The sequence below is a fragment of the Uloborus diversus genome, chromosome 4, assembly GCF_026930045.1.
Source record: "Uloborus diversus isolate 005 chromosome 4, Udiv.v.3.1, whole genome shotgun sequence".
Lineage (NCBI taxonomy): Eukaryota > Metazoa > Arthropoda > Arachnida > Araneae > Uloboridae > Uloborus > Uloborus diversus.
This window is the reverse complement of record NC_072734.1, coordinates 154,655,697-154,682,836: the sequence shown is the minus strand read 5'-3', so window position 1 is coordinate 154,682,836 and position 27,140 is coordinate 154,655,697. Positions and strand designations below refer to the sequence as shown.

Genomic DNA, 27,140 nt, shown 5'->3' with positions numbered 1-27,140 from the left:
TAGAAAGAATAGTGTGCCGATCGGCGCTTTTTCCCCTTCGATTCTTGAAGACAAAATGTATGAAAACCGCTAGAGGGCAGTGCGGTCGAGGTGTACGTTCAATTTCGCGGTGTTTACATTAGTAGACGCGGGATTTTGTTACAATTTAGTTCCGCGTTTCTCTTTTTTACCTTTATTTCGTGAATATTTCATGAAACAGCGTTTAAGGCTTTTAATGGAGGCATCAAAGTTTAATATTAGAAGAAGTAAAGCTTCATCTTGTTTCGTACCAGGGTGCAAAAGTGGATACAAAACATGCAAAGAAAAAGTTTCGCTTTTTAAAGCTCCAGCAGATGAAGAAAAACTAAAGAAGTGGAACTCGTTAATTCCCAGGTTAGATAAAGTTTTTGATAAATATTGCTCAATTTGTGCTCTGCATTTCGAAAAACATTTTATTGAAACGCATTATAAGCATATTATAAATGGTGAGGAAGTTTTAATTCCTCGAGGAAGACCTTTTTTGAAAGATGAGGCAATTCCGACAATTTTCCCAAATCTGCCAACATACTTTACTAAAAAAATACCAAAGCAAAGGTCCATCAGGAATTATGCAGTTAAGAAAAATGTTCCCTGTTTGAAAAAAATAAAACTTGATCTTTCCGCAGATGAAACTGAAATAACCACGTATAAATCTTTTATAGATGAAATTGTTCATATTATATTTGCCTAACGAATATTGGGTTTGTATGAAATTTAAAAAATCTCCAAATATTGTAGTTTTTGTATATAATGAAAATTATGTGGAAAATAATATTGACGATAAAAAGATCATTATTGAAGTAGAAGAAAATTTACAAATCAATGCTACTATTTTAGTCAAAGGTGTAAAAGTAGATTATCCTGTTCTTAAATCAGTGTCGGATGTCAGAAAACTTTTTATTGACGTTGATGCTAGAATCGTGTGCAATGGGATGGGTACATCAGAGGAATTCAAATTTGTGTTGCCTGTAATGAAACGAACTGAATATTTTGCTGATGGTTCATCTTTAAGACACTGTAAATGTCAAGGTTTTGTATTGAGTGAAAAATTAAGTTGTAATTTTTGTAAAAAGAAACGTAAATATTTGTTGACACAGAGAGCTCTGAAAAACAAAAGAAATATAGCAAATTTATAAAGAAGTATGGTTGCGGAAAAATTAAAAACATGCATCAAGTAACTTACCGTCTGAAGAAAAAAATTAATAGATTTATCAAACAAATTAAAAGTTAAGGAAATTAAGAATAAGGCGAAACTTTCGAAACCTTTACAGTTAACTTCGGAAACTGTTTTTAAAATTTAAAAATAAAAAAAAGAACAAAATCGAATTTTCGATAAATCGCTTCGAGGTGCACACCCCCATGCTACAAACTAACTTTGTACTAAATTTCATGAAAATCGGCCGAACGGTATAGGCGCTGTGCGCATCACAGGGATCCAGACAGAATTCCTTACAGAAATCCAGACAAAAATCCAGACAGACTCATTTTTATTATTAGTAGAGAAATAAGAGACGTGCTGTTATTGAATACTTAAGGGCCATTCATTAATTACGTAAGGATTATTTTGACAACTTTTGACCCCCCTCCCCCCATGTAAGGGTACGTAAGAATTTTCACCCCCCCCCCCCCATTTTTATGTAAGATTCCATTTTGTTTTTCAAAATGATAAAATAACAAATCTTGAATCGTTACATCACTGGAATCGTTATTAAATTCACATTATTAAATTAAACCTTTTACGTAAAGAAATAGTTACTGAAAAGAATCTAAACTGAATGTTTTTTCGACTTTTTTTTTTTTTTTTTGATGTAATATTAATTACAAATAAAACATGCCGTACGCAATGCGACTCCTTTATTATATTTTACACTATAAATTCTTTGTAAAACAAATAAGAAAACATCTTATCCTAACACGTTTCTTACCTTCCAGACGCAAATGGAACATAATCTCTGCCAAATCACTTGACCGCGCAATTTCTAATGTGAAATATCGACTTGGAAAATATTATGTAAGAATGAGTTTGACCCTCCCCCCAAGTAAGGGTACGTAGAGGCTTTTCCAACCCCCCTCCCCCTCGGGACCCTTACGTATTTAATGAATGGGCCCTTATAGTCTACTATTTTCATTGAAGTAAGGTAGTTTTATAATAAGGTAATAAGGTAATTTTATATGCTTCAAAAAATAAACGAACACCCATGTAACAATTAGCACTTATTACAGAATTTGTCTTATGCGCAAAAATAAGTTTAATCCGAAAAACGGGGCTTTTAAACTGCGAAATCAGCATGCAATCGCTGATTTAAAACGAGTCTGATTGAGGAGCATAACGTACTACTCGAGTGTAGCGCCACCTGGATATTCCTCAGATCTGACCTCACTTTTTCCCCGCCGATCGGCACACTACTATTTCTAGGCACTATACTTTTACTCTCTATAAAATATTTTTGTTAGATGGCGCGTCAACTCGGCTCCACTTAGACACAACACGCCTGCTTGTTAGTCATCTGAAAAGGAACAAGGCAACGGGGGAGGGTGGGGGTATACAGACAGAAACTTGCAGAATAATCATTTTCTCTTTTCTTTTCTTTTATTTTTGACGATTTGATGATGTTTTTTGGAATGAAAAATGCATTTCGGTGTCAAGCTGAAAATTTTTTGCTACGCAGTAGATGCAAAGTAAAATTGCAAAGAAATATTTTTTTTATCTCCGTATAAGCTGGTCGACTTTGCATTAAATGAAGCCTTTCAATGGAGTAGCTATTTAATTCTCAAGTTTTAAATACTGTCCGCAAAAAAGGATATATCAATGTAAATGACTTCGAAAAGGGTGTCCGTGTCCGTATTTGAGGGTGTCCGTACGAGAGAGGTTCCTTATACATTAGGTTTAATGTCTCTCTGCCGGGGAATTAAAAACTGTCCGCATAAGAGGGGTGTCCGCATTAAAGGGGTGTCCGTTAGGAGGGGTTTCACTGTATATATATATATATATATATATATATATATATATATATATATATATATATATATATATATATATATATATATATATATATATATATATATATATATATATATATATATATATATATATATTATATATCTTTAAAGTTATTGAATAAAATGTCAAAGTCATGAAAAATAAGTAAAAAGTGTATGAGTTATTTATTTTTTGAAAAATAAGCATGGAAAATGATTCACAATTAATTATTGAGAGCCAGCAAAACCAAATATTGGTTTAAATAAAGGGATTTCTATGGCTTTTGCTTGCACTTTGATATTTTCATTCTAAAAATTGATCGCAAGCTGTGATAATTTGTCACACATGCTTAAAAGTTGGCCTCTGTCCAATCTTTCAACAGAGAAAGATGTTTCATTGAACGTTTAGAAAATAAATGAAGCAGATATTCTTTTAAGTTTAGCAAACCATTATGAATCTGACGGTTACAAATCTGAATTTTAACAATATTTTTAAACCATTATTAGCAATCTCATTTGAGAACATATAAGCAAATTTCAATTCAGTGAAATATTGTTATCATGTTATTCTCTCATCCTAGTAAATTATATAAATCCTCCACTGGTACTATTTACAATATACTTTTTTAACTTAAGATAACACTTTGAAAGGATATTTTAAAAAATATTTTCACAATAAAAGAGGAGTTAAGTTCTGAATCATTTTTTTTTTCAATTTAATCTGAAATGCAATTTTTAATAGAATTGTAATGCTCCATAGATAACCAACTCTCTGTTTCTAAAGTTAACGCAATAATAGTTTTGCATAAACTTTAAATCTGTTTTTCAGATTATGTAATTGTAGAAAATCTCTAAAAAACCAAGCGTCCCACCAGTTGAAATTTATTTTTTTTTTTTTTGCATTCTGTTAAAATAATGCAAGCTTATGTTACTACAAAAATTATAACTTTCAAGTAGTTTGTAACATAAATTTTCCTCTCAAAATCTCGCTTGAAATTGAATGCGTGCATTTTTTAAAGTCTACTCTAGTTACTCTTAAAGTTTTACGTCAAAAATAATGTAAAATAATTGTAATGCGAGTTTTGTACTTTTCAATACAGGAGGTTTTAGGGTCCATCTTCTCTATTTATGAATTATTGCTCCAACATAACTGTTGGGAGTTTTGAAAGATAATCTTGAAGTTAAAGATTTTTTTTTCGGATATTTAGGAAGTATTTTCATGTGTCTGACAGATAATTTTATAGTTCGCATCAACTTGGTTGATTTTTACAGTGATGGCTACACTTATGCTTATGAACTTTTTTACCAGTTCTGTTGACTCAGGAGCTATTCTAGCTATTTGCGTAAAATATTTTAAAATGTGAAATTATTATTTTAATGGCTAAATAGTTGTCCTCATTGAGATTGGAATTTTTCGAGACACTTGTAAAATTTTGAAAAAGTGTTGTGGCGGGGGGAGGGGAGGGGTTAGTTTCCTTTTTTTATTTGCTTTTTTTCTTGAATGAAATGTAGTTCGTTTAATAAATGCGTTATATTATTTTCTTGAAGCCGTTTGAGGCAGTAAGAAGCAAATGGATGTAAGTGCCAAAATTGAAAATTTGGAGATAACCAGTACAAATGGTAGGTGAACCTCTCCTCTGTTTTGGTGCAAGAGATGGTACTAGTAGCCCTGGTAGTTGCTGCTTTACAGCATGATTTAGAAAAAGTTTTCTTTGATAGCCTACCTAGACTTTAAAGCGTTTTACTCAAAACTTGAAAATGTTCACTTACATCCCTTTGCTTTTACTGCCTCATTTGAAGTCTTCTGAACGGTCGCCCCAAATGACTTCGAAATTTCAAACGTTAACACAAATTAGTGCATAATAGTGATATTGAAATAAAATCATTGCATGTACGTGTTTAAATAATTTAAGCTACTTAAGGCATATTTATCTCTTTGCTATGATGTTCCACATCTAGTACTATTTATACACATAACGTCATGATGCAAAATTACTTGCGGACCAATATTGTCGATCGAAAATTTCTAAACAAAACCTGAAAAGTTCTTTTGTAGCATTATTAACCGAGCAATAACAATTTAACATTAATGAATGTTTAAAGAAAGATAATATTGTTAACGAAGCAGAATGGTGCATTAAAAGCTCTTTTGTTTTATACAGTTTGTTTGAAGTTAATGGATACTATAATGAGATGCTTTCTGAATAGATTTCCATTTATCTTGTTTTGCTTGAAGAGTGTTGTTTGTTTAGCGGGTAAAACTAACAAGTAATTAACATGTTATAGCGTCAGGAAAGTTGCATTGTCATTTTAATCATTCAGTATATTTTATTTTCAAATTATTGTTTTTCAAACATTGAAATAAACATTTTGTGATAATTAAACTATTAGTTTCATATTTTTTCTTAACTTTGACTGGTGTATTTTGAAAGATATAAAATTTGTTTCATCAGCTGTTTCCACACTTTATTTTGTGGTAGAAAACCTGTCTGCGTTTAATATAAAACTTATTTTGTTTTAATAATATTAAACAGAAATAATTTTCGAAGCTAGAACTGCTGTCAAAAACATACTAGAAGAGTATATTAATAGAAATATATTTTGTACGCAGACAAAAATTTTTTTTTTCAAATAAAATATATATATATATATATATATATATAATGAATTGGCTATAACTTGTACACTTGCACTTAAACATTTTTTCAAACCAAATAACATTGAACAATTTAGTATGAACAATCAGTTCTCATTTTAACAACCGCAACTTTTATCTTTTACTTCCACGTTTGAAGAAAACTCTTTCTCTCGAATATGACAATACGTCATTGTAGTTACCGAAGAACAACAAATCGAAGAGAATCGAATTAATCCAAACACATATATAGAACAAACTAGTTTCGTAAGAACTTAAATAATCAAATTAGTCATGTCTTTTATAACAGAAACAAAGTAAAACAATAAAAAAAAATCTCAACGCACGTCATAAATCTAGTCGAATGAATTTGCTTAGGAACTTAACTGAAATAGGTATATATGTAACTTATAAAGTAAGACAAAACAACGTTAGATGAAGCACAAATTTGCAAATAAAAAATAATGAGCTTATGGATGAAAAGACATCTGACAAAAGCTGTTTTTTGTCGGATGTCTTTTCATCCATAAGCTCATTATTTTTTGCATTGAAAAAGGGGTTCCCTGTAACGCCGAAACACGTGTCTGCTGTAATTTGCAAATTTGTGCTTCATCTAACGTTGTTTTGTCTTACTTTACTGGTTAGCACAAAGGTATTTATTTATCATGTATGTAACTTATTTAAAATTTTATATGAAGTTTCAGAGATTAGATGGAATTCAAAGTATTTATGCATATAAATAGTTTATTGCAAACCATAAGCTCCCTTATTTCTTTTGTTAGAAATGAAGGCTGGATCCAATATATGCAGTTTCTTTTTGCAGGAAAAGAAACTTTTATTCTTGTAAATCAACACTTGAATCATGTTATCCGCTTTTGTTTGGTTCAATGGCTCAATTAATGTTAAAAGAGTGTAGTAGTATAGCAGTCTTTCGTAGGTCGTTCATAATTTATGTTATATCCGGAAATTTGTCAAAATGGTTTTACATATCAAAAACTAATTGTTCTGCTACCTGAGCACAAAATTCTTCCGATTTAAACTGTTGAATATCGTAAAATATGCTTAAGTATAACGTTAACTTCTAAAGTCTTAAAGTTGTTTTGCCTTTTATTTCGTCATGTTATTTCAAGACCGAAAGTTGTTCTGCATTTCCACGAGTTTCCTTCCCATTATATTTCAATTACAAATTCAGTTTGGAGCAGTTTGATTGAAAACTAATTTAAAATGTAACAAATCTTTCAATCCCGACAATAAATCATATTGAAAAATAATCAAAATTTAGAAAAAAAAATCACATTTCTCATGCATCACTGTAATCTTCTTGACGTCTCCATTCTTAAATTCTTCTGCAACATTTTTTTCCCCTTACCATTCTACCCAGCGAAGCGTACTTCGGCTACAAATTGAGACCGATCTCTTCTAATCCTCCATGCTGCTAGTGAGATTTAAATCGAACACTGGGGTGAAATTCTTCTGACGATGGATTTACGATCTCATTTAAAGGGGAGATCGTTTCATCCCTCCCCCTTAATGTGCATTTCTGTTCCTCGAGTGAAAATTACTCTGAACTCCTGGTTTTGAATAAAAGCACCGGAAAAGTTTTGGCTTCGCATTGTCTCAGCAGTTTCGAGGAGTCTACTTTAATTTGGAAGAACTGCAAGAGTTTTCGATTCATAGCCACCAAATTAACAGTTTAAAGGAAACTCTTAATTGATTCTCCAAATGAAAATATATTTTTATTTAAGTAGTCTTTTGATTAAAGATTAACTGTTTTCATTTATATCTTTAAAATTAAATTGACTGTTTGTGAGTTAAAGTAACGAAATTGAGCTTAAATAAAAATAAGCAACAATGTTTAAATCTAAAATGTTTGATGTGCGTTCAGAACATATAATAGTCTTGAAGTCTCGAGTCTTAAAACCCTCTTGACTAAGTGGTAAGATATTATATTACAATCTCAAAAGTCCATGGATCAAAACTCATTGACCCCTTCTGTCCGTAGCCCTTGTTCTGCAGACAGACGCATCCACTTACGCCGCCAGTGACAAAGACCTAAGTAGTTTTGGCTTGCATTGCAGTTACTGGAATGTTTATAACATTTCTTCGCTTCTTGTAGATTTGTTTAAAAATTCTTTACTTTACTGAATTCTCACGAGTATCTAACTGCTAAACTACCTTTGTATTAGTTTGAATTTTCAAGTTGTGATTCTGCGTCATCTTCTTTATTTAAAGTGGGTGCTTATGAGAATTGGCGAAACGTCTCAATTTTTTTTATAGCAATACTTTGATAGTCCAATTACTATCAATTGTTACATGAACGAAGTACTCAACACATTTTTAAACACATGCCTACATATGCATACATACATTACATACATACATCATGTCTATTTATTAACCGTGTTTGGTTATTGTAATGGGAGTAAACTGTTGATATCTCAGTATAAACTTACACCCATGTTTACTAAATTATTTGAATCTCGGTTCAAGTTTTTGGCTCAAGTCACATCCAAGATGTTAGTTTCAGAATTGCTTGGTGTCGGGAAGTCATTGTAATATGAGTTTACTTGTTTAGACCTTCATTTCCTAATGCGATCACAAAAAAAGATTATAAAAAAAAAACAGAAAAAAAGAAAGACATTCAGATGAACGATAGGGAAATTAATTGCACTCAGCATCGCAAGCTCTAATTTTGCGGGGTTTTGTCACATTTGACGAAATTACTTCTTAAAAAATGCTCCGAGTAAACTTTTTTTCAAACTGATGAAAATTTTATCAGGTTTTCGCATTAGTTTCCGACTTAGCAAAATGTAATAGCGAGACAAAAAATCGTTGAAAGGGAGCGTTCGAATTCTGAGAGATGTCTTACAATATTTTCAAGCGATACAAAATTTTCGCTTTAAAAAAGTATTATTTTTCTCAGAAGAACAGGATTTAAATGTGTGTGTTATTTTCAACATATGAGGAATAATAGACTCTCCGTGTTTAACTCTTTTTTACTATCATAGGTCCCAGAAATAATTCAATATTTTACACTGGGCAGTTTATTCGAATTCTTATGACCGTATTATGTACATTTTATCTGAGCAAGTAGAAGTTAACACTGCAAGTAAGGCTTTCTTTTTAGCAAAAGAAGCATGAGAGCACTTTTATCTTCAGAGTAATGTAAAAGTTTGATGTAAATAACAATGTAAAATATAAAAAGTCAACATAAAATGGAAAAGAATACAGGAGCTTAACTCTTACAGTGACATCCTATGCAAATAAAATAAACTTTGTAATCACACCTGGCATAAACACAGCTATGTTCTCGGTTTCAGACTATAGGCAAAAGCGCGTCTTTTCCTATGAGGTCGAGTCGGGGTTGAACTGTCCCTGTGGCACCATTTGTCCGAGTCATTTTGGGCATCTAAAACTGGTAAACTGCAAACGCGGTAGGCACGGGGGGCTTCGGGGTGCAATGCAATGCAAATAAAATTCTGATGTAAGTTGTCTAGATAAGTGCTTTAATAATCCATCTAAATATTCTGTTGTTACACACTTATATTGGTTGAACCACCGGCGAATTCAGGTGAATATTAACTAATACAGTCAAATCAATGGGACTACGGCCTTTCTTCTCCACATCAAGGTGCCTAATTCCTCAAATTCGTCTTAGTTTATCTAAAACTTTGATTTTTGGACTGCAGTTTCAATTCATTTTAAAGGAATAGGTTCCGAATTCACACCTCCCTAGCATCATCTAAGGTCACCAAACGTTTTCTTTAGAACAGTTTAGGAAAACGTCTTGGGAAGAGTCCCTCCCTTTCCACCCCTTCACCTCACTTAATTTTAGTCATCCTATGATTGTGTTTTTTTAAGATCATGGCTTCCACACACTAATCTAAACACTATTTTAAGAAGAAGCTTACTGGGATCACAGTCAAGGCGCTGAGCGATAAATGGAAGCAATATGTTTGTCTGTTAAACATGTGTTCATACTTATAATAATTTAATAATAATTTATAGTTTTTCGTCTGTGTTTTTAGGTTAAAATGATTGGTACACTTCAACGTATAATCCACTGCTGAATAAAATAAGCAAATGGAATATATTCTCCTCAGAAACAGAAATATTTCCCTTATCGTAAATTCAATTTATCGTTCTCCATTCCTTCTACGCACATCGAAAATGTTTCCCATATTTGAGGAATCTATACTCACGAAATCATTCTCGCCAGGCAATGAACACAATCATAACGTCCGATCTGTTTCATTGAGCGATGCATTTCAGTGTTGTGATAAATGCATTATGTTTATAGCCTCACACGTGGCTGCGACTTTTATTAAAGACGTTGCCTGCTGACTGCAGCGCCATCTATCAGTGGCGGGAAGAAAATCGATGGCATGCTTGCACGCTAGATTCTTTTGGTTCGAGATTCAATAAAGGCGTTATAAATTACCACTCCCCGAAATTATTTCTCGCCGTTCCGCAGTTTAAAGTCGATTTTCGAATCTATTTTAGATGCCCTGCATGCATCCTGTTGATTATTGGGAGCGTCTTGGAGTACTTACAATGATAGTGCACTCGTGTGATTTACTCCTCGCACTTAAATTTTCATTTGCAGAGAAATAAGTGCGCTGCATCCAGCATTTTCGAAAATAATTTACTTTTATTCTGGCTTGGCCATGCTATGTAGATTTCAGATCTTCGTGAAGAAAACGAATGGTTTCATCTCTTCACAGCAATAATCTTCCACAATCACAAGAAAAAAAATTTATTCTCTTACGACCAGAGATATTTTTAACACCTTTAGGAGTGTATTTCATGCACTGATATTCAGAAATACGCCCAAAAAATTTCGCCAAGCGAATTTTCATGCTTTGTATTTTATTAAAAAGTGTAAAATCGTAAAAGCATGAGGACGGGGATTATAGTTTTAAAAACTTACATCTGAATGAATTATCTTGCAAGCAGAAAACTTTATACGTTCTAAGCGTTAAAAATAAAAAATCCTACGTTTTTCTTTTTTCCTTGGCATCCTCCATTTCATCCTTAGAAAGTTAGTTTTTCTATGGAACTATTACGGCCTCAACGGTTACCGCACATTTTACTCCTTGAAAATGAAATTTCATTCTTCAGTAAAATGTTAAAGAATATTTTCAAGCCTAAAAAGAAATATTAACAATATCTCTGTTGACGACAGTGAAGCTGATTTGTTTATAAAATTCTGTAATAAATACAGCAAAACGTTTTATTGATTCACCAGATGAGATTAATGCTTCCATCAACTTATTTTCATTGATTAATCCAAGACGCAACATATGCAAGAGTGCACTTCGCAATTTAACGAACACACAACAAAGTATAACTACTTGTAGCAGTCTCTGCCGGCACAGCGTTGCTATCACTATTATAAAATGATTTTTTTTTTCAAATCCTAATAACTAACGAAAATAACATAAAACCGATCAATCTCATTGTCAGTCAAGAAACATAAATAAGTGAAGGTCAATAGAATGTTGCCAGAATAAACGTAATAAGATTATAAATCAAGAATTACGGCATTTCAACTGATAAAAACTTCGAAACAGCAAAAGCAAACATAAATCAAAATTACATAAATAAGTAAAATTAAAGCGTACGTAAGCAGATTGTAAACAAAAAACTTAAAGATTTTTTTTTCCATAAAATAACTGCTGTAAATTATGTAACCGTAAATTCAAAGTTGAGTGAAAAAAATAACGTGTTTGAAACACCAATTAACGATAACATTAAGCTGAAAAATAACAAAAAAGAACGTAGACAAATTGAGATTAATTTTAAAAATTATCAATGTCGTATTTTTTAAACATCAATGTTTTTTACATTATTTTTTGCATTTCTAGCAGCATTTGATATTTGTATGAAATTACAACCATTTGAAAGGAAAAAAATATTATAAGCTAAAAAATGAACTTCTGTTAGTTTCCTGCCGGTAATTTTTTGTGCACCAATATGATTATGTATTTGTATTCATACAAATTTTAAGAGACTTTTTATTCTCCAGATGCTACACGCGTAGACGAGAATGGGGTGGAATGGAATAGCGAAGAAATGGGACAGCTGCATTTGTGCCGAAATAAAAAGAAGATAATTACTTCTAGCATGTCCAGTAGATGTGGCAGCTCTGTACACTGTAAAAAAAATCCGTAAAATTTACAGAAAAAAACTGTCAGCCAGGACGCCAGTTTTCTTCCGTTTATTTTACAGAAATCTTCCGTATTTTTATTATTTATTCAAGCTGATTTATTATTTTATGAAGATTAAAAAATGAAACTATACTTTCATAAATACATTTCAATATTTACTATACTACTACGAAATACATGTATACAAAGGTAAATTTCCGAATATGCCTCTGTAACAGATGACAAAAAAACATAATAATAAAATATTGATTAGGATGCAATGAAATGGAAGTTGCAAACGATTTAAGACTTACTCGCTTTAATTAAATATAAGATCAAAAACTCGAGCACGAGAACCAAAATCCAAACACGCGGGCGAAATTTCGAAGGTTCGAAGAAAAACAAAGTATAACCGGTTACAGATTCAAAAAAACAGAGAAATCCTGTATTTTATTACGAACAGTTTTTTTTCTGTAAAAAATACGGATAACTTCTTGAAAATTTAGTTTTTTTTTACAGTGTACTCTTGCTTGATTCTAATCAGCTACATCTAATGGGCTAGCTAGAAGTAATTTTTCCCACTTAATTTTGACATTAAAGCAGATGTCTCTTTTGCTCCGTATGGGGAAATACGAAAGATATTATGGGAAATCATTCCTCGTATTTTTCCACTACATTATTTTTGTTTAAAACTTATGACTAAACTACAATTTATCTTTGTGTAACTGCAGGTGAAGACGAAACCATTTACAATTCAAATAATAGATATATTTAACAGACATAAATTACGTTCATATTTCTTTACACCAATTAGTTGCACATAGAACTTGCATTCACTGACAATATCAAATAATTAGTGATTGCAATACCGGAATACTGGTATACAGAATACCGGTATTTCGAGAAATTTTACAATTTCGTAATACCGGTATTTTCTGAATTAAAATATCGGTATTTTTGGTATTAGCTCAAAACAAAAATATATAGTTTCAATTAAAGAATTTTCAGTTTAACTTATTAAATATCTATACTAAATATATATACAGAACCGAAATCAAACTACTGATGTAAAAATTTGGCCTAAAAAACAGGAACTAATAGAACATCATTAAACCAAAGTAGCGTAAAGATTGCAAAATGGTTGTCATTACTAAATGAGGAGATGAATCGCATTTTCATGCACTTTTGTGCACCATGCTTTTCTTTTTTCCATTTCCCTGATCACTCACTTTCCATTTTGCGAAAGTTAATTTCGAGTATAACTTTGAATGCATTTGTTGTGTGAAAAATGTATTCCAACCATCAATTGTAGTATTACTTTATGATTTCTTTTTTGATTATTTGTCTCAACTGCACGAAATTTTGACAAAAACATTTTCTTGTTAGCATAACAAATGGCAATTTGTTGTCGCCAGTAATGGTTTGCAGTCCTGTCTCGCTATTTTTCTTTAATTTTGGCAAGATAATACTTAGAAATCATAGAGTATTTTGAAATTTTGCATAGACTTAAAGTTAAATCAATTGAAACATACTTTCAAATATTTACATTAGTATAATCCTAAAGAATTTTGAAAAGAAAGCGAAAACGAATAAGAGAAACTACATGAAATACGCCGCCAGCTCAGTCAATTCCAGCCGAGGACTGCAGTTTCGTGCTTATTAGCACTCATCAGCCCGGCATAGGACTAACTGAACTGGAGGTGGAAAACCTCTTAAGGAAGCCAACCAGTTTGTTTGGCATTCTTGGCTTCCTTAAGAGGTTTACCACCTCCAGTTCAGTTAGTCCTATGCCGGGCTGATGAGTGCTAATAAGCACGAAACTGCAGTCCTCGGCTGGAATTGATTGAGCTGGCGGTGTATTTCTTGTATTTCTGCCTTAGCCCTGGCTATAGGGCCGGTAACTTACTGAAGAGAAACTAGTAAGATCAAAGTTTGTGAAGTTTGTCGTAAGTTGCAAACCAAAGAGCTAACAAAAAGCAAACACAAATCTCTTGTAATCTCCTAAAAGAAAATGTTAACATTGGAAAAGTATCATCTGTTGGAAAGAAATTACAGCTAGCTATAAATTTAAAAAGTATATCAATAATACACACAATACAAAAGGAACACACGCACAAAAAAGGATTTTTCCGCAAATACAATTCAATAGATGCATTATGTTTTTTACTGTTATTGATTTTTTATTATGACATTTGTTCCTTCATTTTATATTTGTTCCCAATACGTTTTCATAAATAATGCAGTTTTTGTACAAAATTATGAAATGTGGCAACGAAACAATATCTTTTCAAGCATTTTTTGAGAAATTTTAAATTCCAGTATTAGTACCGGTATTCCCGAATTACGATTTAAAATACCGAATACAAGTACTGAATTTTTGGTCCGGTATTGCAATCCCAACAAATAATTATATCCCTACGTAAATATTGTTTCCTATCTTGGTACACATAAAAAATTATTCCATTCATTATTTGGTAATTTTAAGCCCATCTTTTATCCAATAAAAGAGCCAATTAACCAATAAAACCATTGTATGAAAAATTGTCCTTCATTTTTTGATACTTTTAAGCCCATAAAAAAATTGTTTGTAGCTTTATCAGTGGTTCCAAAAAACAAGACAAATGTAAAACTAAAACGCTTGTCAAAACTCAAAATAGAATAGAGATAAAGAGGCAGTTTTCCAGTTATTGTCAGTGTATTAAGGGTTGGCGGTTCCCTTCAACTTATGTTACTAACTCAGCTAAATGATGCAACTAGCTTAAACAGTAGGTGTGGAATACGCCCTCATACGACATTTCATAACAACCCATTCGAATCCCTTCCCTAAATACTATGTTCGTCCCTAAATAGAAGACAACTATCTGGAACTCATAACACTCATTTTTCCCTCATCCACCTTCGATGGTATTTCGTTTTGGGCCGCATGGGACACCAGGAAATAGCCTATGACTAATGATTGCAATACGCGGCACAATTTAGAAAGTCTGACAGCTGTATGAATTTGCCGAACTTCATTAATTTCTCAGCGACTCCGTGACTGATGGATTGTTGTCCTACCATCATCTATCAAATCATGCTTGTATGTTCTCGCGTAGAACAGAATTTATACTAAATATTCTTCGCTGCATTACGGAATGTGATCTCAGTTTTATCCCGACATGAACTCCGGAAAATCATAAAAGGGTGAGAGAGTTTGTTTCATTATGTAATACTTCGTACTGTTTCCGCTGAACCGTTGCAGAAAAATGTCCATTCTCTGTACTTTATTTATTACATGCATCCTCTGAGAGGTAATTAATATTTTCGTTTCATTATACGGAAAGGATTTAGACGTGAGGCAATAATGCATTACCTCTTAGACATGTGTGATGGAATAATTAATCATGAATATTGTTACAAATATAAAGCCAGAAATTTGATGTAACTTATTAAGTGGGAGATACGTTCGAGTAGCATTATGTTAGATAAGGATATACTAAACTAAAACATTATTATTATTATTATTACTTTCTGTCTCATTATTTCGTCTTTTTTTTTTTTTAGTTTTTTGCTTTCATCTTACTTTCCAGTAAAAGCTTTTTATAAATACTTGAAAGAGGCAATTTATTTTTGAAAACGTTGCTAAAAAGAAAGAGCTAAATATATAATTAAACATTGGAAAATAGAAAATTTTAAAATTGAGCTAATAGATGAGGAACTCCGCGTCTGTCTGTCAGCCTGTCTGTGGGCTGGTCATTCAAAATGGTCATTCTTACCATTATTGTTGACCATCACTTAAAATGGCCAACTTATTAAGTGGGAGTTACGTTCGTGTAGCATTATGTTAGTTAATGAAATGCAAACTAAATCATTGATATCCTTTTTTTTTGTATCTACGTTTTCATCATACCTTCAAGTAAAATTTTTTTTAAATGCTTGAAAGAAGCAATTTATTTTTCAAAACGTCAGTAAAAATAGAAACATATAATAAATATATAAAAAAAACATTGGAAAATAGAAAATTAAAAAAATTATAGATTAGGAACTCAGCGTCGGTCTGTCAGCCTGTCTGTCTGCAAGTCTTTCTAATAATCTTTCAGGAAATAATCGAATTCCAACTTTAAATTTTGATTCTGATCCTCTGGCTCAGGAAATTCATTCCCGCACTTCATTTTCAGATTTAAATGATTTTTTGTTTAGTTTCGATCAGTTCGAAATAAATATTGCTAGGACTTGCGAGATTCAAAGACGCCTCAAGAGATGTCCTATGCCTTAAAAGTGACTTTTTTTAGTTCGTACCAATTGTGTTGAATTAACTGAATTAAAAACATTGTAGTTTGCTTATTTGAACTGCATAGCCCAAAATCTGAAGCTTTTTTTTTTTTTTTTTAAATCTTCTACCTGAAAGGGAAAAAACCTGCAAATTTCTGTGGCGATCTTCGTTCAAGGTAGGAAAAATTTTCAACTATCTTCACAGCCTAAATCACTTAACCTATAGGTCTGGATTTTCTCAGGAGCTATTGGGAGCGATTTGAAATTTACTTTGGATTTTAAAGTTTTCTCAGGGACTACACTTGAGAATATTTTTTTTTACAAACTACATACTAGTCAACAAATTTTATGTTTGTTACTTTTGAACTTAGCCAACGAGTTATGAAATGTTGAGGCTCTTTAGTATTGCGACCAAAACAATAATTTTCGTTGAAATAGTTTCCAATTAAATATCGAGTGAGAGAAATATATTACTGGATTTCTTAAATACAGTCGAACCCGCTGAATGGAATAGCCTATTTCCCACGAAAAATTATTCTAATAAGTGGGATACTTCATTAACCGGGATCAAAATAATATGCATTAATGGCTTGGTACATTGAAAATGTGTTTAAGCGGGATGTTCTTTTAACCGATATTCCAGCAAACGAGCTTGGATGTTATTACTTTTTATGAAATTTTGAGCATAAAAGATAAATGTCTAAAGATATTTCAAAAAATTCAAAATATCTGTCCAATCTGACTGTAAAATAAGAACAGAAATATTATATTGTAAGTTAAAATTATTGCAGATAAAAAAACGTTAGCGTTCATAAACTGATATATATTAATATTGTATCGTAGGCCATGTCTTGAAAGCCTCTATCTATGAGTTTCAGTTGTAAATAAACTACGACTGCGTGATTCTTCAATCGTATATATGCCTAATGATAGTGCAGCAGCGGCCAATGAAATCGTTGGAACGTTGTGACAAAGAAAAATCGGACTGAATTCACTAGAAAAATTTAGCAACAGCTCGTAAGTTCATTTTATATTTAGAAATGAGAAAATATCGTGGTAAGTCAACCAATTCACACCAAAATCTCTAGAAATAAAATCTTTAATGCTGATTTTTTAAAAAAAGTCAAGGTTATTTTATCTTTTGCAGGTTGGCAAACATATGTTTGTTTACAAACCAAATTATTTTGGAAATAGCTGTTTGGTGAGTTCAAACTGTAAATTGGATGGGCATATTTATTTTATTGCGCAAATTTAAACATTCAACGTATACGCATAACACTCACCATATTTTCTCACATTACACGAAGGGAAGAATCCTTTGCAAATAAAAGTTGGAGTGAAATATTTAAAGGATATCAGTTGAAAATAATACATATATGTTTGATTAAACAAAATAACTCAGTACCAACGCGAAACCAATTTGTTTCAGTGGAAAACAAATCACGACAATCGAAAAATTATTTTCGAAATGCAACGGAAGTGTGTAAAATCGTGTCATGTCCCCCCCCCCTCCCAAAGAATTGTATGCTATATAGAATATTGTTTCTGATGGAGTATCTGTTCCTTCTCCAATAGTAATAATAATAGATCAAAATACGTTATTTTATTATCGAATAAGCTACCAAGACGAGCTCCATAGCTAAGTGATATTCGGAAGCAGTTACTAAGAAGTTGCGAGCAGAAGTCGGTAACCCCCAGGCATTGTAAAAAGATGATGTAATAGTTAAACAGCTTGAAATTAAATGAAAATAAAGGAAATATATATTTTAATAGGAGAAACAAACATTATTAATACTGGTAGATTGAAATTTGTTTCAGTTAAACCTAATAACTTCTGTCCACGTGTTACATAACAAGCTAAACTATAACTACGTCATCAGGTCTGTGATAATAGAAAATTCAAAAAGTTTTCTGAATCCTCATCTAAAATTATTATTTGTTATATCTCAATAAAAAGTAACTTTCAAACGATTACTTTTCCTTCGAAAACTCATTGATGTTAAGAAACAGCGTTTTCTTCCCTCGCTCACCTCCGAATTTATTCTATTTCACTTCATGAACCTCTGTGCACTCATGGAAGAAAAAATAAAGCGCATCCTCCTCTTGGCACGTTTTATCATGATTGACGCGTTTTTTCTGGCAACCCTGTCAGAGGATCTTGGCATCCTCTCTTCTCTGCGCATCATTGCTCTTCAGCTTCCTTTTCTCCTTTTCGAAGAAAAACTTTCATCCAATCATCTTTTTTTCTTGACTAGTTTATTTCTATCGACTCGCTGCAGAAATATTCCCTAAGGGTAAGGGATCAAAGAATCCGAATTCCCTGAATTCTTGAGGAGGCTTTTTTCCCCCTTCACAAATAAAGTGTGTGAATTTTAGTGGAAAAATCCCTCTTTTCAGGCTCACTAATTTTGTTATTAATAGAGTTAAATAGGGTAGTAAATTGTGTTTTTAATTTATTTCCCCATTGCTTAAAATGAATTTTTATTCTAAAGTTTAAAAGTACGTTTTTTATACAGCATTTGGCTGTTGATCAAAACTACGTTGGTTGTTCGAGATTGACAGATTAATTTTTTCACTAAATGAAGTAAGTACACTGTTGTTTGTGCTGCATCACTACTGTTTGCGATGCAAAATACAGATTGAAACTAGTTTTTTACTTACTATTTGCGCCATTGAGGTGTGCATAATTTCTTGTCTGTAATCTAAATATGTCATCAAACATGATAATGAACTGTTTCGTTGAATCGTTAAAAAGTGGTTGTTTAGCATAAACATGTTTAATGTTGGAATGTTCTTAACGTCCACATTAGTGATTACAATACCGGTATCAAATACTCATATTTCGAGCAATTTTTTAATTTCGTAATACCGGTAAAATACTGGTATTTTGGGTATTAGCTGGTCGCTTCCAAAATTTTAAAAGTATTTTTTTCTGAAAGAGCATGCTTAAAAACATAGGATCTGACCAATTTTTAAATAATTTATTTCAGTTTAATATTTTTAAAAAATTACTTAAATCGGTGCGCTTTCATTGATTACTTCTGTCGTGTGACATCACAAATAATGAAATGACATTCAATGTTGCTACTCACAGAACAAAATATTTAATTCGCATCTTTACTCACTTGTATTGGCAACGATATGGTCGATAACAAGCGTAGAGCGCAATTTTAATTCGCAGCTTGATTATCACAACGTGGAAACATAGTAGAAAGATGCGCCAAATTGCATCACTTGTGACGTCATAAAGACCACGCCTTGTTTGAAAAATCGGTCATTTAAAAAAATTAATTAAAAAAACTGTTGGTAAAATAAAAGTATTTTCTGGGTCCATGTATTTTTTTTTTTTTTTGCTCATTTAATCCATTTCAATGACTAAAAGTAGTACTTTTGACTGAAGGAAACCATTCCATTGAACTTATTAAATATCCACTTATATTTTAAATGTACATTTCTTTTTCAGTACTAGAGAAACAAAATCAATTTATTGATGTAAAAATTTGCACGATTTTCAAAAGCACGATCTAATAGAATATAATTAAATAAAAGTAGCGGAAAGTTTGCAAAATGATATTTGCATTACTAGATGGTGAGATGAACGGCACCTTTGTGCGTTTCTGTGCACCATGTTTTTACTTTTTCTGTTTCCCTGACGACTCACTTTCATTTTTTTGAAAATCTATTTCGAGTGTAATTTTGGATGCATTTGTTCTATGAATAATTTATGCCAAAGATCAATTGCAGTTATACTTTATGCTATTTTCTTTATATATTTGTCTCAACTGTACTTAATTTTGGCAAAAAACTTTTTCTTATTAGTAAAACAAATGGTGATTTTGTTGTCACTGATATTGGTTTGTTGCCATGTCTCTCTTTATACTTAACAAGATAATATTAAGAAATTATATAGTGCTTTGAAAATATGTATAGAGGTTCACCATAATCATTTGTAATATATTTTCAGATATTTACATAATTATAGTTGTAAAGAAATTTAAAAAGAACGCGAAAACGAAGAAGAGAAACCAACAAGATCACATTTAGTCAAGTTTATCATAAATTTCAAACCAAAGAGCTAATAATAAAAATCAAACGCAAATCGCTCCTACTCAAGAGAAAATGATATTAATATTGGAAAGAAATTACATTTAGCTATAAATCAAATAATAATAATAATAATAATAATAATAATAATAACAATAATAATAATAATAATACAAAAGAAGCACATGCTCACAAACGCTCAAGAGACCGAATTATTTGTAGATGAAGAACTTGCAGACAATTCGAGAAGGTGTATCGCGCAATAATTACAGTACCAACCGACCTGCGTGAATTCAGAAATAGTATTTTCAACTGTAGGAAAGCTGAGCCCAAAAAGAGTTCTAGGCTTAGAGAATATTCAATAGATGCATTATGTTTTTTACTATTATTAATTTTTTTATTATCACATTTGCTCCGTTGTTTTATATTTGTTCACAAAAGGTTTTCATACATAATAAAATTTTGTAAAAATTTATAAAATCTGGCAACGAAATAATAAGTTTTCATGCATGTTTTGAGAAATTTCAAATGCCGGTATTAATATCGGTACCCCGGTATCACGTTTTTAAAATACCAGATACCAGTATTGAATTTTTGGTCCGGTATTTCAATCCCTAGTCCAAACACCATGTCAACAGCTGCATAATGGACTTGTTTCCTTCAGCCAAATGTACTATTTTTAGCCACTGAAATTGATAGAAAAAGCAAAATATATATATATATTGAATAAATGAATAACATGGAGCCAGATATTTTTTTCCCCCGACAGTTATTTTTAATTTATCCTTTTTTTTTAATGCTCAATTTTGGAAATAAGGCGTGATATTTATGACGTCACAAGTGATGTACTTTGGTGCACGACTTCATTGCTGCGCTACATGTTTATGCTTTGTTGTCAACCGCGTCACCAGGTTACGATAGTTTGCGTTGTGCGCTAATCGCATCAGTAAATGGCATTTCACCACTTGTGATGTCATTTGCAGAAGCTTAAAAAATGAATTTCAATCTGCGCACCGATAAAAAAAAATTGTTAAAATATATTAAACTTTGTAAAATTATTTAAAAAATGATTTAATCCTTTGTTTTTATGCTCTAACAGAAAAAAAATGCTATTAAAATTTCGGAAACAACCCTCTTGTTGAAGTCTAGATCATCCCCATATTTTTAAAAATTTTAACACTTGGCATACTTGCATATTGGCAAATTCACAATTAAGATTGGTTAGATAAGGTTTAAACTATGGGGAAATTGTTGAAAACAACGAAATTATCGAAATTGACCCAACGATTTCGGATAATGTTACGACAAAACCGTTTTTTGCCTCACATTTTTAACCGTAAAAACTTTAAGAAATATACATGTAGAAAAATTAAATACAACGACAACATATTAGTGCAAATTAGTGTTTCGAACAATATGCTAATATCAAATAAAGCTATGCATTTAAGCTATTCAAAACGGGAAATGTAAGACATCATAAAAAAGTCCTGAAATTTATGCCCACTCGACTGTGCTTTGTAACAAATGCTGTAAGGACCTGTTTCAGTTTAACAAAGCAAAATAATAGTTAACAGATAGTCTAAATGTATTTATTTCGCACTACAGCCTTATATCGGTTATTAAAATCATGCAGCACGTGATAGATCAAATGTTTTGTTTTATTTTTTATTGTTTCATACTACTAACAAGAAGTTCCATTCAGAACTAAACGAGCCTACTTTCCCGAATACCAACACCTATTTTCTAGTGTCTAATCAATATTCTCTTAATTGGTTAAGACTGCAAATTATGTCACGCATACCTTTTTAACATTTTAAGCTTATTTCTAGAAACAAAATATGCTTCGCCCATGTGATGAAATATTTCTTATACAATGCAGCTAATATATCTTTTTCCACTAAAAATTCTTTAATCACTTTCAAAAAGGAAAAAAAAATTAAATACAAATTGCTCATCAAAATAAAACACATTTAATATATTGTTCGACTAACATATATTAAATGTATTTTATCAAAATTTGTAATGCATTGTTTGATAAATACTGCATACGAACATTAATTGTTTGATAAATACATTTAATATGTTGTAATATTTTGATAAAATACATTTTTCAACAAAAAAAAGTTTGTTTTGCTTTTTTTTCTAGGTGAAAGTAAACCGTCTCGGACTTGATTTTTCCCCCGTTGCCAAAAGAAAAAAAACTTTAGAAAATAAATAATAAATAACAAAGTGTCCGCTTAGCTCTATCTATTAAAACATAAAGGACTCCGAATTTCGTTTTACTTCTTGTTGTTTGTAAAATAAACAAATTAAAACTTCAGAAGGAATATGAAAACAAATCATGTCAACAAACTGTATTTGACACTAAAAACAAGAATTGCGGAGTTGGGTTAAATGGTCGGAGTCAAAGACTCTAAATTCCCGCAGTCGTAGTCGGTATGATTTTGAAATAAAACTAATCGAGTATAATCGACACACCCCAAAGTTGCCCGAAATGACTGTATTTATTTTTAAATGCGCAATTGTGAAACAAGCTATTGAACCAAAAAGTGAGCGTTTAAAGACAAATTTTAAGTTGAAAAAATAATTTTTGGATTAAATAAATGCACAGAAATATCAGAAAAAGTTAAATGATTCTGACAACTTTTGGAGAAAAACAATTACAGTTTTAGAGCGTCTTGAAAATTTTAGTTTAGGCAGAAATTTTACTCGAAAGAATAAAACTGGCCCGACGAATTCTACTGAGTTTATTTTTCTATTTTCTGCCGCAATCTGATTGAGAATTTTTTTCAACACATCTTTCGTTTTTTCTCTCGTTTTCGATTTTTGAGAGTATTTTTTTCCGTTAGACTTGTTATTGTTGATATTTCTTTCCGCTTAAGGCTGGGCAGCTCTACTTTTTTTGGTTTGATTTTGTATCTCACCGACCCTTTTTTCCTTTTCCTTTTTCTTTTTTTTCTTTTTCTTTTTTTTTGAGGAAATATGGAGGAAAAGAAGTGAAAAGTTTTCGAAAAATTCCTTCTATAGCGCATAAGATAAAAATTAAAGCTCCGAGAATCCGGGAAGTAATAAAAAATAAAGAAATGATTTCAATTCTTCTTTTGAAGGTGTATCTTAATTCTGCATTGTTGAGTTTATCCGAACTTTCAATTTAGCAGTGGCAGAGGGGTTTTTTTCCCTCTTCTTTTTTTTCAAATTTTCTTATTTCTTCTTTTTTTACGGAAATGCCAGGATTCGTTTTTTCTTTATACTTTCTTGTCCTAGAATGTCTTGTTTTGTTTTGAAAGAGATCACTCTATTAAAACGTTCAATGAAATTGCTTTTTAAATTTAAAAATACATTTTTTTGCTTTTTTATACATTTATATTAATTGCATTTTTAACGATAATAGTGGGTTGAACATATTACGCCATTGTTGTTAAATGACTGTTTATGCTAGAATAATTTTCTGTGCTTCCTTACAAAAGGAATCATATCATTCACTGTAAAATAAAAATGTATAATTTGCTCGAAAAATTTCTTTTTCTTTTCTTTTTTTTTTTTTTTTTTTTTTTTTTGCGTAGGAATATGTTTTTTTTTTTTTTTTTTTTTTTTTTTTTTTTAAACAGAGAATATTATTTTACTTTTTGGCGATGTGGCTTTCGTCAAAAAGTAAGGTATTATTTAAATTATTATTAATATATTCTATCTTTAGAGCAGTTATTTTATCGTTCGGAAGTTTCTCTATTTTCTACGACATAAAACAATGCTAGTTTACTTTGACTTTACTGTACCAAGCTTTTGATAGTTTATTACTATTATTCAGTACAATTGTATATTAGTTGTTTTCTAAGGTCTCTATTATTACTTTTTTCTGAATTTTTACTCATTTATAATTTTCCCTTTATTTTTCAGATCCTTGTGATACAACTGTCTGTGGTAGAGGACGAGAATGTGAGGTTAATCAATTAGGAGAGGCTGTGTGCATTTGCCAAAGGATGTGCAAGAAGCGCAAGAAACCTGTGTGTGGCTCTGACGGACACTACTATGTCAACCACTGCGAATTGCATAGATCTGCTTGTCTGACCGGTCGAACCATAGTAATAGATCACAAGGATACGTGTCTCAAAAAGAAACGTAAGTTTCTGCCCAATATAGAAAAACAAACAAATGTCTTGACTAATAATAAAGCTGAAAGCCTCTCTGTCCGGATCTCTCTCTGTCTGTCAGGATCTCTGTGACGCGCATAGCGCCTAGACCGTTTGGCCGATTTTCATGAAATTTGGCACAGAATTAGTTTGTAGCATGGGGGTGTGCACCTCGAAGCGATTTTTCAAAAAATCGATTTTGTTCTCTTTCTATTCTAATTTTAAGAAAATTTTACTGTTCAAATTATCACAACGTGGAATAGTAAATTACGAAGTCATCATAACGTGGAACCGTAACATGTGCGAGCCATTTAACATAGCAAATTGGTGAGAAATTCATCATCCATTATTTGTTAATATACAGGCGAACAATGACCTTTTAATTTTTCTACAAGGGGCAAAGCCGTGCGGGTGCCACTAGTGTTACATAAAATAGCACCGAATATTGTAGTTAAACGCGGAATAAACAAACATGATGGCATTCAGCTACGCAGTTCTTACTGTTTATGTAGTCCCAAGGTGTAATGGCTATTTGGTTGGTAGACTCTAGAGTGATTTTTGGCATAAGACCTTATGTATTATACTGCGTCGACTATACTACGTCGAATAACTGTCGGAAAGTGGAAAAAAAAGATTACTAAAAAATTCAAATTATTGGAGGAGCAAAGGGCTATTTGGTTTACTGTGTTGTAGGAAAAAGAAGGGAGGTCAAGTGGCAATGTACAGCAGTAACTAAAATGTTCTCCTGAGTAATTCAAAAGAAATATGTATGAAACAAAACTATTGGAATAAGATGATTGTCCTGTTATAGAGGAGAAAAGGTGCTACAAACTGCCATTCGCTAATTTTACAGTCATGCCAATAATTATTCAAGTTTATCTTTATCAAGAACATAAATGATACCGTAGAGTCTCCTTGGCTATTTTCATATTTTAGCAGTTTTTAGTTGATGAAGATAAAATCGATTAACCATCGCCAAAGTTACGATAACGGCTATTGGCAATTGCTATTAGTCATTATTGTAATAATTGGCGTCATTGTATCGTTAGTATCATTCCAGGTTTTTAACATAAGTCTCTCAAAATCATCATTAGAATATCGAAAACACTGCGTAATAATTTCTATTAAATACAGGATATCAGTCTCAAAAAATCTTATGAAAATGAAGCTACTTATTAACATAAACACTCCCGGAAATCTCTCTTAAATTTGAGACTGAAGTTTCTAAATAAAGCTAAAATGTCTTTAAAATTTCAATTATAATTTGGAGTAGTATCTAAAAACCCCCATTAAAGTAATCACAAGTTCTTATTAGATTGAGGGTTTATTTGACTAAAGACAACAGTAAGGTAAGACAACCTTAGAGTACCAATTAACGCATGGTTAATCTCAATGCAACCAACTGCTTTGAAATAAAAGTAACGTAGTCTCTTTATACGAAGCAGTAAGAAAACAAAGGGATGTAAGCGGCAAAATTAAAGATGTGGAGATAACCAGTACAAATGGTAAGTGAATCTTTCTTCGGTCTTGGGGTAAGAGATAGTACTAATAGTCCTGGTAGGTGCTGTTATACAGCATGATTTAGAAAAATATTTCAATGAGATTCAACCTAGGACCTTATCTTGAAAAAGTTTTGCTCCAAACTTGAAAATGTCCACTTACATTCGTTTGTTTCTCACTGATTCATTTGTTATCTAGAGTAGATATAATGTCGTAATAAATAAGTTAAAATAATCAATATTAAGTTAAAACATTAAGCAAAAAAGGTCAATAATTTGTGTACTCAGCAGGGGTAAAAAATTCTTTTCTCAGTAATTTATGCTTATCGAGGTTAAATAGGCACATTATATACTTATACTCCCCGTACCTTTAGTTAAACTGTAAAAAAAAATACAGTTAAACAGTGCAGAGAACTTTTTGAATCATAAGCTGATTTTTGGTTGTAATACGTTTAGAAACGTTTTCATCCCAAGCCCGGTTTTATGCATTATTTTTTCTTTTGAAAAATTGACAGGAGGTGATGAAAAAAAAAGTTCGGAGTATCACAGTACCAATGTTTATTACTTGAAAGCTATGGTTTTTTCATTCTCGTATTGTTTTACGAAACGTGTTTTTCTTATACTAATTAACTTCTAATCTTTTTGTTTTGCAGTTTACATTTTTACACGTTTACTAAATTTGTGATACGTGAGATTTAGTTACATTTTAATCAAGTTTTTCTCAAATTAAGTTATTTTATAGGTTATGAATTCATTAATTGGAAAACTTAGTTAAGAAATACAATATTATAGTGAGGACTGTTTTGTAGAAATAAGGAGTAAACAATTTATAAAAGTCGCGTGGTAATATTGTAGAAATATCTGTAATCACGCTTATCAGTACATTTTTTACTATGAAAAAAGACTAACCAAAAAATTCAGTCGTATATGTTATGTGACTTTTCACAAGACTGAAACGCTTAAACTATTTTCCGAAATATTAGTTTAGTGGATTGCTAAACGGAAAGAAGTTGAGAATACTTTTTAACTACTTTTTTGAAATATTTTAAGATTTGGAGTATTACTTATATATTTTAAATTTGTTTTTCAATTCACCTATTTTATTACAGACTTTGACAAAAGTTTGAAACCAACGAAACCAGCTTTCTACTACGAGAAAAAAGTGGATGGTCGGCTGCCTTCTTGGAAGAACCTACCTCCATTCGAACCGAAAACAATCACACCAGAGTCAAATGTAGATTCAACGCAGAGAGAGTGCTCCCATGAGGACTACGACTTCATGAAAGAGAATCTGTTGCTCTATAACAATGAGAGACTCATGGATAGCAAAAAATCAGGTTCATGTTAGATTTATTATTTACCATTGATTCATACCAGAATATTTAAAGCTATGTTTTAAAGATCTTTCTTCTATGGTCGTAATAGCAAGAATAACATG

General features: G+C 31.5%; 1 protein-coding gene across 1 annotated transcript in view; it reads left to right on the top strand.

Moving 5' to 3' along the window:
• The window catches only part of LOC129220933 (follistatin-related protein 5-like), a 163,497-nt gene that overhangs the window by 92,824 nt on the left and 43,533 nt on the right, over nucleotides 1-27,140 (top strand). Inside the window, exons 4-6 of the mRNA XM_054855368.1 lie at nucleotides 23,971-24,196; nucleotides 25,519-25,547; nucleotides 26,845-27,039. Coding sequence (XP_054711343.1) covers nucleotides 23,971-24,196; nucleotides 25,519-25,547; nucleotides 26,845-27,039 — 450 coding nt within the window. The remainder of the gene's footprint in view (nucleotides 1-23,970; nucleotides 24,197-25,518; nucleotides 25,548-26,844; nucleotides 27,040-27,140) is intronic.